The following is a 14,295-nucleotide window of genomic DNA, read 5'->3' on the forward strand; positions in this document are numbered from 1 at the left end:
TAGGTTCCAAAATGCAAATGAAGGATACCACAAAATAAGAAAGTATTTCAAATAACAATGCAAATCATTTTTCTCCCTAAGAAGCACAGATGTCCCACAGACTGTCTGACCTGTTTTTCTGAGTACTTCTTTTGTAATGTAATGCTTATGCCAGCTATTAATCTCTTATTCCTCTCTACCTTTATCCCACAAACCAGTTAAATTCATAGATTTTTCTGTGCTCATAAGCACAGGGGGAAAACAGAAATCAGCATCCCAATCCTGAAGAGAAAAATATTCTTCCCTCTTCTACATTTAGTAGTCAAATGACATGACACTCATTCTTTGTTGCAGTATATACATAATATAATAATAATATATACATGCAGCATGTTTTAACATTGTTCTTTTACAGATCTAAATTCAATGGTATCAGTACCTGTTTAACAACAGTCGCATGGAGAGCACCTGTAAATTCTATAGTCTCCTTAGGTAAGTAGTGAGGGAGGCTTTCATATAGGTAGACACACAGAATAAGCATCATGACTGGGTTTGGATCACAGATGTCAGTGGCCTAGTATTGAAAACCAAAAAGAAATAATAACTAAATATTCAGCAACTGCAAAACAGGTCAAAGCTTTAGTCTTCAGAGATTCTAGTAAATCACTGGAAAGAGAAGTATAAACTCTTCCACCAGGCGCGTGAACTTGATTAGACAGAAGTCTAATCAAATAATGAAGATGGAAGTGGCTTCCCAGATAAATACAGGCAGGAAAGATCAGCCACAGATTTAAACAACAAGCTACTAAATCAGGCTAATTAAGTATTTTAAAATTTCATGCATAGTATCTTGTAAAATAATGTTATTATAATAAAGTTGTCCATAATACACTCCATTTTTACAATTACAGTTAACTTCGCCCTAAATCAAATGTCAAGTCCTACAGAAAAATGTACACACCTGGAAGTAGATCTAAGCAGCAAAACACTGCATTAGAAGGTTATCCTATTAAAAAGTGTTTTTGTTTTGTTTTGGTTTTCCATTTAAGACACTTCGTTTGGATCCCCATAACTGAGACTCTTTTAATATAGCAATACTTTGAAAAAGATGTGTGTACTATGTGCACCTACTTCCCTTAAGCAGAGCTTTATGAAGAACACCTTGTAACATGACTTGAAAATCAGCAAGCAGATAGGTATAGAGCAAAGACTTGCTATAGACTTGCTATAGGAAACTGTACTGTGAGATCTCTCACTAGAGAAGTGCAACTCTAACTGAAATCTGCCAGGTGACAGCAGCTGTGGTAGTATAGTGAGGATTAACAACAAATCAAAAATAAATAAATACAGTCCATCTAATAAAATGTGCCATTAATTAAAGTGAATAATATTGAATAAAGAGTCCAGGTTTTGGCACCACCACCTCTGCAAAATATTTAAACACTTCGTTGTTTTTTTTTTATAAAAAAAAAAAAAAAAAGAATCACTCTAGAAAACACATGGGTTCATGGGTGAATGTTATTCCCACTGTAACTTTTTAAGATCTTACAACTACTCTAAATAGCAATCTAGGAGGATAACATTGTATAAATTTAATTTTCTTTTCTCACTTTTTCAGGAAATCTTAAAACTTACCGTCAAACTATTAAAATTTCCAGGGCTCTTTGAGAATAATAAATATTGCTATATATTAATATTTATTCTCTAAACTAGGAGGTCCTTTTCACAGGACCACATTTTCAGCCTCCACATTACTTTTATGAGCACCTTTTTTGCCTCTTATGCATGTCTTTAAGACAGCAAAAGAGATGTACAGATATTTATACTATCACTATAACTAACTGAGTTATATTTTTTTTTCCAACTTATTGAAAGTTTTAAATTAGAGCACATACTGCTTATTGATTTTTCTTCTTCTTTTGACATTATTAAAATGCAACATTAGCTGAAATTTATTGCCTAAAACATAGGACTATAAAACGGCGACTGAGATATAACTCCTAAGACAGCAGCACTAAGAAATCAAAAGGATCCATCAATCCAAGCACAACAGCTCCACTCCCTAACTGCTTCTACCTAATGACTGATGGACCCACAATTGTCACAGCTTTACTTCAGCTAGCAAAAGCTGCATTTTGACATAATGATTCTGTGAAGTCAAAGGGTATAAAGGGCAAAAATTTACAACTGTAGCAGAGGCACCTTCTTCAAACACAATGTAAAAAAAACTCAGTTGCTTAAAGCAAACATTCAACAAAGAAAAACCTTTATACAAAATAAGAACCTAACAGCACACTATTGGCTCAGACTATGGGCCAAAAGAATACCAATTAGATATCCTTTTCCATGTGTAGCTACAAGCTGATGTCTAAATGAAAATCATTAGAGGGTTAAGTACACTTGAATATTTTCCCAGTTACAGGCTATTTTCAACACAAGTCTTCCTGAACCACATGACTTCTATCCACCTAGAAATCCTCAGTGGATTTGGACACCACAGTATAAAAAAGATGTAAAGCTATTAGAGTGTCCAAAGGAGGGCAGCAAAGATTGTGAAGTGTCTGGAGGACAAGATGTATGAGGAGCAGCTGAGGTCCCTGGGTTTGTTCAGCCCCGAGCAGAGCAGGCTGAGGGGAGGCCTCATGGCAGCCTGCAGCTCCCTCAGGAGGGGAGCGGAGGGGCAGGCGCTGAGCTCTGCTCTCTGGGGACAGCGACAGGACCCGAGGGGACGGCATGGAGCTGGGACAGGGGAGGGTCAGGCTGGGGGTTAGGGAAAGGGTCTGCACCCAGAGGGGGGTCGGGCACTGGGACAGGCTCCCCAGGGCAGTGGTCACAGCACTGAACCTCCCAGAGTTCAAGAAACATTTTGAAAGTGCCCTCAAGACTCATGGTCTGGTATTTCAGTGGTCTTGTGTGGACCCAGATGGTCGACTGGATGAGGATTGTGGGCGCTCATGAACATCCAATTCAGGATATTCTATGATTCTGTGACTTCTCTTCCAAGCATATATAGAGTCTCTCTCTGAATCTGTGTAAAAATTGTAAAAGCATCTTAAGAGAACACTTGCTGAACCAAGCACCAGCTGGAACATCATACTGTGGGTGAGCCCATGGCAGAGTGGGGCAGGGGCAGGCAGCCCTGAGGCTGATGTGGGGTCCTGGGCCTGTGCAGGTGCGGGAGCCCTATGGGGCTGCTGAGTAGTAGTCAGGGTGTCCTCAGGGCCTTGAGAGTGATTAAGTCTAAATAACATTGAACCTGCATCATTTGATGACTCTAAGACTGTCATTTAAGCAAAAACACGATTAAGCAAATCATGTTTTAGCAAGGCTGCAAGGAAACCAGAAGGAGCTCCTTGAACAGATGGACTCCTAATGTCTGCTTTAGGAAGAGGAACCTCTCTGTCCCCATACCCTAAAGCATTACATGGAAGGGTAGGAGGGAAAGAAAAAAAAAAAGGGGGTGGGGGGGAGAATCTGAGTAGTGGAAAAGATTATGAGTCTTGGCTAATGGACTAAAAGCAGAGGAGGAATGTGGCCCTTTCCTACAGGATAAATATTATTTAAGGAAAGATGACTTAAATGAAGACAACTTCATAGACTTACTACTGAGTACAGTTCAGCACTAATTAAAAGAAATGTCTGTAATCCTGCAAATTAAATGTGCAAGAATGTGCTCTATGTGCTTTGTACTACAGCACACAAACTTTTGTTTTGATTGGTACACAATACAATAGGAAGGAGAAAATTGACAAGATACATTAGAAATGACAAAACCTTACCATATTTTAACCTATATACATATTAAATTCACCTTGTATAGCACCTCACTAGGTAAATTTCAAGTAGTCTTCTGCTTTGTCATGTTGAAGGTTGTAGGAGAGTCCATATTATCAACTATATTATCCATGTTATCAATAAAGCTGAGTTCCAGCCAAATGCTCTTTATCTATTGCTCTGATTTTTTAGGCTTACAGATCAAAGCATATGCTTGTTTTATATACTTTTATGTGGATGCTTAGGAAGATTCAGTTTTTTAAAACTCTCTTCAAGTGTTTTTCAAGAAGAGCCTAGTTGAGGTGCTATGTAAGATACAGTCTAATAAAGATATATATGAGAACGCAATTGCTACAATAACAAATAAAAGTGATTTTTAAGCTCTTTTGTATTTTCTGTATGTAAGACAGCACATCGACGTTAGATTCCTATCTCAGGCAAACCAAGATATTTGCATTTGTGTTACAGATTGGCAGATAGAGGGTTCTATCTGTGTCTTTGCAGTATCATAAAAATTTTAATCACGTAACTAAGAATTATGAAAGAAGTGCTTTTCCTTAAAGTTAGTCTTGTCAAGAAGTTGTCACATTTGTCAAACTAATGGCTTCTTACTAAAGTATAGCAAAATGAAGACAATAGAACTACAAGTGTAGCATTAAGTGTCAGCCAGGAAGTTTTCTTTCTAGGTGTACCGGTAGACTAACTGAAGGAAAAATTCAAAGATTTTCCAGAAATTTTAAATTCCTTTCCTCCATTGGCTGCTGACACCATTTTCCTTCTCTCCTTCATTTCACACTCAAATCTTATGGTTATCATCTGTGCCCCCTTTTCTTCCTCATTTGGTCATGCTATTGCCCAGTTGCACTGTGTTCTACACCACAGCTATACTGAATTCCTCTCTGTTTCAGCAGAATAGGCACATTCATTTTCAGTTTCTTAACACTCTGACTTTACTCACAACATGTTCTATACTTGTTTGAAAATATACTCCATTTCACTTGGTCCCAAATGTTTGTTGGCCTCAGTTTTATGTCAAAGGCAAATTAGGATCCTCTGCTGGCTATCCCCTATCACAGCATCCTCTCTCCTAATCTATCCTTGTTACGTACATTTCCAGCAAATCACTATTATCCACCATCCTATCTTACTTTCAATTGGAGGTTCTTCAAATCGAAGTGCTTTAGAACTTAAAATAGCAAACAGAAAGAAAAAAATACATAGAAATGCACCATTAATACTCCAGGATTGAACTGTCAGTCATGATCAGAAAGTGGAAACAAAGAATTGCTTGACAAAAGTACTATATCTTAAACCTATATCTTAATCCTTAAGAGGATTTAAAAGCCTTGAACCCCATTAGAGGTATGTATCATTTAAGCTTGCAGCTGAAGTCTTCCAGACAGTTAAATTTATTACTACAGAATCTTAGATTTTAAAGTGATTGAAAATGCCATCTGTTCTAGACCTGATATATGTCACAGCTTGCACTGTCACCACCATCTTTGCATTAATTAATGCAAAACTGTGCTGAAAGTTCAGAAGTAACGACTGCCTTATAGTCAAGAACTTTGCCAATACTGTTGGAACATTTTAACTTGCTAAATTTAAGAAACAGGACTATCAGAGAAAAATCCCTAACTAGGACACGTCAGCAAGTGGATGCATGTGTGTATTTTGCTGCTTTTACTGCTGAAGAACAAGTTTAAGAAATTTCTACAGTATTCTTGGAAAAGTATGTATGAATTCCAGCAAGCCTATGTAAGAAGTATTCCTTACATTCTCTATTGTTTTACTTTCCAGAATATTTTGGTTTTAGACCACACCTTAATCTACAATTAAATGCAGATGTTGAAGATCTGAGATCTGTTCCTTTTTCTATTGTTGACTGATTATATAATTTTGTTTAAATTCTTAATATATATAGAGATTAACTTTCCCATCTACAAAAACATCAATACCTTAAAAATATGGTGAACTACTAATATTACTACATTGTAGTCTTAAAACACACTAAGTGCACTAAAACTGCATGTCCTAGAGTTCTGCTTCCACCTTGAATATGGTTAACTCCTTTTACTTATCAGCCATTCAGCCTCTGCCTTCATGTGCTGTACTGGCTGTTTTTCATATTACAAAATGAACCAAAAAAACGCCTTTATTTTCAAGATTATACCTATGTTATTTTCTTATGGTTCCTGTCAGTTATAAGTATATGAAATGGATTTTCTTGGCCTGTAATAGCAAGGATGTTTATAATAACCTATAAATATCAGGAGGTGGTAGCAGAAAAACAGCTAGTACAACTGGAAACAGTATTGTTAATTTTGCACTGCAAATCACATTTTAGGCGGGTTTCTGTAGTGTAGCGGTTATCACATTCGCCTCACACGCGAAAGGTCCCTGGTTCGATCCCAGGCAGAAACACTTAATTTTGGGAGTATTTAAGGAAAGGTTGGACTTGGTGCTTAGGGACATGGTTTACTGGGTGACATTGGTAGCAGGGTGATGGCTGGACCAGGTGGTCTTTTCCAACCCTAATGATTCCACAATTCTATGAATGGGGGAAAAAAAAAAAAAAAAAGTTGTAATTGAGCTTCCTTTCATATCACTTCATATCACCACACCTCCGTCTCTGATTCCTAATACTATTCATTCCTTTGGAAAGCTTCTTCATACACAGACAAATACTATGTCTATTCTACTATGTCATCTTCTTGTCCTTCTAGCCAGCTCAACATGCCCCACACCCACCTCAGCCCATCACAGTCCCTGACATTCACTTTGCTCATGATGGAAGCTGAACCACTCTGCAAATTAAGATGATGATTAAATTTAACTGAAACGGTTGTTACTAATTTTGATAAGGATAGGACTTTAATCAATAAGTGAGCAAAGGAGAAGTGAATCAGCTATACAGAAAATTTGGAGGTAACAGAGCTTAAACTAATGGAAGTGAGCTGTGAGGTGTGCTACCAAACATATAAAAATGATCCTATGTCAACTATAGAGTAATGCAGAAGTAACAAACAACATCAGCGTCACAGGAGGAATCCCAGTGAAGGACTGCAGAGGTTGATGGCTTTCACACCAGCAGTCCAAGGGTACTGACTTCCGTGTGGAACAAACCTGGGACAGAACACTCATGAGTGTGCATGATTTAGATAGAGGCACCTAAATGCCACCAGACATTTATACATATGTATATTTTTACCACTCTTTTTTATGTTTTAGTGCAGGATGATTGTTGTTATATATATTTTTAATTTGTCTTAGAATGTTAATAATAAATTCTACTCAGTCTTTCATTTTGTGCTTTCGATGCTAGAATCTGAAATTAATAAGTCTTGTTATAATCACCTAGTTTCATCTGTACAGTTCTACAAATCAAGAAATTATGGAAATTACTTGTTATTAAGTGTATTTATATGAAGCAGTATTTTGATTTCCATCATACAGTAGCACATCATGGAATAAAACTGATTCACTGAAATCTCATCTCAATTTGATATACAATATTGCTATTATAAAAGTTAAAAAAAATCAAAAATAAAACAAAGTATGTGAGTAAAGATGGTATAAAATCATTTACCTTTATGTCTATAGTCAGATTGACAGCGTGCATAGCATTCACAAGTATCAAACAGTTGTGCAGAAACTGTGCAGGAGTTTTTGCATTAGTATACATCCTTACAAAGTGAGTAGCAATCTAGGGAAGATATAGAAATCAAACTTTTCATATTCCACTCAGCAAAACTAGTATGTTTGCATTTTCATTCTTTGAAAAATCCATAAGATCTAAATTTTGAACTAAAATTTTCTCTTAAGAATATACCAGAGAAGAGAAAAAGTAATCACTTTTTCAGAAAATCAGAAGAGAAAAATAATCACTCTGCACTCACTAAATGGTATTTTGTTTTTAAAAACCATACAAGTCAACAATTCCAAAGGAAAATAAAGCCTGAGTAAATCCACTTAATTAACATTGCCCTGTGTATAAAACTTGCATGATATTAAGAGAAGTCCTTACCAAGTATGGACAATAAGCTGCCAGCTGTGCTGCCAGTACCAGACCATCTAGAAGATCTCGGTCAAAATTCACTATCCATCTCATTGGTGGTACTTCACCTGATTTAAAAACAGAACAGGATGAGTGAATTAGACCCTCTCTCCTGACATGCCTAATTTTACTCTGGGTAGATATAAAGACTTTATGAAACGACTGAGTAGAGGAAAGAACAGAAAAAGGAAACATGCCACATTCACATTTAGAATTTCCCAGGCATAATTCTCCTCCAGAGCCATTCCTGGAAACATGAAAAATCTCACCTAGAGTATTGTAAATATTATGCATACATTATGATACAAATGTCAGAGTATTCATCACAACTGGAGGGACAGTAGATAAGCTAAACCTAACCTCAACAGATAGCTGTAAATTTAGCTGTCATACTTAGGTACATAAGCATGTAAATTATTATGTGGCTAGGCATAAGGTTCATGCAGCTACTGAAACTCACAAAAACATGCACGAATACTCTACAGTTGAAACATTCAAGCATATAGGAAATAATAGGTTATTAATTTTCTTCAAGGTCATATTAAATTATTTGGCACTTATTTAATAAATGCAATATAAATGAAAGCTCAAAGCTCAGCTCCTCCAGCACAGATCACTACTTCTATGTTTCAGTTTTAAATGATCCAAAATTTCATACATTTCAAAAAAATAAATATATCGTTTTAATATAAATTTTATGTAGAAATGTTTTTTCTTTCAAAAGTGCTACCATAAAAAATAAATTTAAAAAAATCGAAAACTAAACAGCTATGATGGTAATGTAATGATGTTAAGAATAGTCCACCATCTTCCTTAGCAAAAGAATATGGAGACTCCAGTACCTGACACAAAATTAATTTTAAACAATAGGAGCATAAAATGTTTTATCAAGATACATATTTCAGACCTTTCTTTCAAATATGTCCTTACTATGAGCTTCATTCTACAAGATCATACCTATGAAAACAGGTAAATAGCGTTTGTTCTAAAGAACTCAACTTTTACATCCAGTACAATCCCTTGCCTGTACTCACTCACTTTTTTGATATCAAATGCAGTTGCAGAATTGCCATTAGTAACAGTGATGAAACTATAGGTGATGTTGCTAATGCCAGATTACAACATATCACTACCAGCTTGCTTAACCTCCAGAAGTACGGTTAAATCAAATTTGCAAATAAGTAGCTATTGTCACCTACAGGTATAAATCTGGTTGTGGAACTCCTCATTTACACCAAATGGATGAGTTGTAAGTTTATAAAATTGGTTTATAGGTGTTGCAAATATTATGTTTCATACTAAATTTAAAAGAGAAACTACCCACAAACAAAATAGAAGAAATAAAATAACAATGGAGCAAATCAGTGTGTTCAGAGAAAATTGTATATTAATGCAAAGTAAATACATCAGATTATAAGCTCAAACCAAAATGAGTTCCAGAGAAGACTAATTTTTAAGTATTTGCTTTCATAAAATAACCTAGCTAACACACAATAGATTTTTTTCTAACTGTGACTTCCTATTTCATGGAAGACTGAAGTTCTTACAGAATTTTCAGGGATGGTTCATGAATACTTAGATGAAAAATGTTGATGTACATGTGTTTTGCAGCAGGGGGTGCTGGTTCATTATGATCCTATTAAGAATTAAGACAGACCCTCAGACTTCATAAAGTATCACTGACATTTAGGAAAAAAAAAAAAAAAAAAAAAAGGATACTGTGCCATCAAGAAAAATACTATACACTTAAAAGCAAACTTATGACTTCCCGCTTGTTGTAGCAGTCAGTTGAAAAGGTTCTTTTTTTAGTTTCACGTTCACATTCTCTAATGTGAGAATTTAAGATGATGTTTGGTCTAACTAAGCACTAGAGCTGTGACATTATTACTGCAAAATAATTTCAAGCAGGGTGCTAAATACTATGTTTTAACTGCTAAAATATTTCAGTGGAAAAATGAATGTATCAAAACATTCAGTGGAAAAGTAATTAGATTATTAGTAACAAATTACACTTCGAAAACACTTATTCAAGTTACGACAATCCCCTGCAAAATTTATCTTTCTTAATTTGTTTGTTCATGTACAGAATACAGATGCCTCAGCATCTGAAAAACTTTAATGTCTATCATTCCATGTCAACTATTTGCAGATATTCAAACACATGAACATAGCTGAAGTGAGAAAGTATAGGAGCACATGCTGCACAAGCTTACCAAATAGGGCATGTAAATTCATCGTGAGTTTACTCTGGGACATTGATTAATTTAGTTTTTGCCTTCTTCAGTATTTATGCTTGTTTAATGTTTCCTACTCATTCTCTAAAGTGACTTCAAACACAATTTCAAATGAAAGTAAAGATCAACAGGTTAATGAGTTTGAAATCCAATGGCTGCACAGCTCCATCTCCTTACAGTATTCAAGGCCCCTTCCACCTAATTAAAACCAATTACTATGACAGTTACTTTCAACGAGATGTCTCTCACAATGGTAAGCTCTTGGATCTAAACAGATGTAACTCTGGCCTACCTCTTCCACCCTCTCCTTCCCCAAAAAAATATTTACCATATCAGAAGATAGATGGAAATCTTACTATGAATTAATCACCATATAACATATGATATCTCATATGCTAATTATAATTGCATTGTTTTTAAGCAGTCTCTTTTCTTCTGGTAAGACCTAAGCTGTTACTTTGTTCCACTTTCATGGTTAAAAATTCATCTCTAATAGTTGAAATAAAAGAACTGGGTTAAAAGTAAAAATGATCACTCTCCACTCATCTCCAAAATACAGCAAGTGTCTTCTAGGACATACCAAAAAAAAATAAAATAAAAATTAAGTGACTACCTAAAAATTCTCCTTTTCTGAAGAAAGTTTCAAATAAATTTATTTTATTGTGGTTGTTTCATTAATAAGAACAGAAAGAAAACTGAATAAATATACATTTACATTCAAAATACTATTTTGAATGAACTTCCATTTAAAAAATAAAAAAATATATACTGTTTAAAAGAGTTAAAAAAAATAAAAGTTAAAATGCACTTTAACAAGCCCCTGTAAGTGATCTACAATGAGGATAGTTTTGTTTCAGCTGTGGATCTCATGCTATTTCAGCCTCAGGTATAAGCTTTCAGGAAACAGTATAAACACTTCATCAAAAGAAAAAAACAAGCAACAACAACAAAACCACAAACAACAACAACAACAAAAACACTATATACAGAATCTTAGCTCTGGGAGCCCCAATATAAAAAGGATATGTACATATTGGAATGAGTCCAGATGAGAGCCACAAGGATGATCAAAAAGATGGAGCACCTCTGCTATGAAGACTGGCTAGGGGATTTTTTTATTTTTTTGTTTTGTTTTGTTTTTGTTTGTTTGTTTTTTGTTTTGTTGTTGGTTTTGTGATTTTTGTTGTTTTTTTTTTAAGTTTAGCTTTTATTAATTGATCCATCAGTATGATATAACTACTTTATCTCACTGACTTACTAAAACTGATTCATACCTGCTTTGTATTGCAAAGCACAAAAACCAATTTACTTTCCACTGTTCCCTTTTCCCCAATTTCTCCAGTGTCTTGAAGTCACCCTTTATGCTCCCCGTAACATATTGTTCTGTCCCTCACTAACTGTATAAAAATATTTCTTTTGAGAGAAACATTTTAATGAGCAATATTTTTAATAACAAAGTATTATCTTTGAAGAAAGATGGTTGTGGTTTTTTTTTTCAAAGAAACACTCCAGAAAATGGCTAATTGAATTGACAGTTCCCAATATTCCCTGAAGAAGCAATTGTTCCCAATGTTTATGAAGTTAAACATTTCACTGTTTTAAAATAACTATCACATCCCACTGATAACAGAAAAAAAAAAAAAAAATGAGAACTCTGAGCTGCTGTCTGGGAAAAAAAAAAAAAAAAAAAAAAAAAAAAAAAAAAAAAAAAGAAGAAGAAGAAATTACATCCAATCTTAGTCTAACTAGATACATGAAGGTATTCTTTTGCTGCAGTGTCATGTCTTCCCCCAGTGTTCCCATCCTTCCCTCCCTCCTCCCTCCCCCCAAAAAAAAATTAAAAAAAAAATGAAATGGTTGGCAAACCAAAATCATGATCATCTTTCTAGAAGACCATAGTTTAGCCCTCCCCAAAAACCACTGCACAATAAAAACCTAAACAACTCTTCCCACTCACATACCATGTTACCTTAATTCTGAGAAAAAAAAATGATGATGAAAAACTACCATTAATCTTCCAAAAAAGAAAAATTCCAACAGAAAAGGAAGAAACAGATCAGTTGTAACACAGAGGTATGATGCACTGGTATTATCTGAATAACAAGACCACCCAAAGACAACAAAAGATTCTTACATCCAGCATTAAAACTCTCAAAGGATCAGGTTTGGTTTAATCTACTGTTTTAAGAGTTATATTATAAAAACTTAAGAATAGCAATAACTCTTTAAAGTACTGTGTTTCTTGCAAAGCTGTACCACAGTTTTCACAATCAATAAAAAAAAAAGGTAAATTTTTGCAAAATCAACTGATATATTGTAAGAAGGCACAACAGATGTCTTCATAAATGATAAATCTTCTGTTTGCAAGGTCTGAATTACTGAAAAATGGGAGAAATATATAGGGTTAGGCTAACACTATAAGGCTTTCAATTAAATCTATTAAACATAAGAATCAAAACTGATGACGTTTAATGACCAAGGGTATGAAACGGTGCTTTGTAAGAAATAAATGTTATCATACAGAAATACAATGGAAAAGTGATAATTGAGTGGTGATGTGATATAGATCAATATAAGCAAGCATGACATTGACAGTGGGAACCAGACATTGCTGTTAAATGGCTCTGTGGCATACACAAATTTGTTGGGAACAGAAGTATCAAATTACAGTATCAAGTAAAATAGTATGACGTCAGAGGTTCACATAGGTTTAAAACACAATCATACAAATTCACAGAATAAAAATCTAGTGCAACCTTCAGCCACAGAAGTACCACCTCCATTTCAAGTAGTCTTGAATATCAAGTTAGGAAATATCAGATTGTGGATGAAGAAAGTATTGTCATATGGTTGCACCATATCTTAAGCATTTTCTATTGCAGATATAGAGCTAGACCTCTAAACTAACAGACTAAGTCCTTTTTAAAGTAAATTACTTCAGTAATAATGGTTTCTAATATTATATAACACCTTCCTATTCTGGGATCTGCAAATCTCTGGAGGTAGAACGAATCTATAGTTATAATAATGCCTATAGTCCTGTCTCAATAGCTTAACTCTGGTACTGAATAACACAAACATTTACACAAGAAATATGTAGCAATAACTTTTTCTGTAATTGCTGACATTATAACTAGGGCAAGGTTTAAAATGATTCTACTGAGGTATACAATACAGAGCATAAGAAAGATGAGATCTAAAATGTATTTAGGACTGATAACTGATTTGCTTTCAGCACATAGTACATGTGCAGACTGGTAGGCAAACTATAGTGTCTACTTCAGGCAAGATCCAACAACCTTTGCTCTTGCAAGCTAATAGTTATTCTTCTAAGAACTCCTGAAATCTCAGACACAGATCAATTTAATACCAGTCAGTTCATAATTCTAAGCAGAAAAGTTCAACAAAAACCACATGGGACAATGACAGGAAAACAGATACACTGCTGATTTGTCTCATTTATTCCCATCTGTTACAGAAGGCTTTTTACCCCAAGGCATGAACATTTACCTTTCTGTTCCTATTAAAATTTTCTCATCATCTTTCATTATCTATGCTGTTATGTTTTATTTCCACTGATTCTTCTCCCAAATAATCTCTTAAATTGACATTTTTTTTATGCAGCACATAAGAATAGTGTTTCCTTATATCAGTATCCATTTTGTTGCTTTTCAACAGAAAATTTTCAGGTGTAAAGAGAAGCAGTTTTTAAGTCACTGAATGATAATAAAAGCCACTAAATCAATGTGTCACTTTCAACACATTTTTTTTAAATTACAGAACACTATTTCACTTATACACTGCTGTGACTTAAAATGCAATAAATCATAACAATTCATTACAGTATACCTGGCTTCTATGTTGGCTTCAGAATGAATACTATAACCCCTGCATCACTTTATTTAATCATAAAAAAATAAAAAAGTGAAATACCATTCTCAATAAAATTCACCATTTGATATTTACAATGTATTAACTGGATCTTTATTAATCTTCATAGACTGAAATTTGGTTTCCCCTCACAAAACGTCTGAAGTTGTATTACTAAATCCACAGCCATACCATACTAAATCTACATATTTGGCATGCACTATAGAAGAAGCACTACTAGAAAAATAATCCAAAAGCTTATTCACCCAAGAAAGAATAAATACCAATGTACAAACACTGTAAAGAGTCTTGTTTAGCTGTAGGTAGAGTAGCTGTCTAGGCATCTCTGGACGTAGTGCAAAGGAAATACAGGTGTTATTA

General features: G+C 34.6%; 1 protein-coding gene across 1 annotated transcript in view; it reads right to left on the minus strand.

Moving 5' to 3' along the window:
* Window positions 1-14,295, minus strand: part of CFAP47 (cilia and flagella associated protein 47) — a gene marked incomplete at both ends in the record, with an annotated part of 298,007 nt that overhangs the window by 212,781 nt on the left and 70,931 nt on the right. The window contains 3 exon segments of the mRNA XM_084289693.1: window positions 419-553; window positions 7,343-7,459; window positions 7,781-7,878. Coding sequence (XP_084145819.1) covers window positions 419-553; window positions 7,343-7,459; window positions 7,781-7,878 — 350 coding nt within the window.

This window comes from Netta rufina (genome assembly GCF_964035555.1).
Source record: "Netta rufina genome assembly, chromosome: 1".
Taxonomy (NCBI): domain Eukaryota; kingdom Metazoa; phylum Chordata; class Aves; order Anseriformes; family Anatidae; genus Netta; species Netta rufina.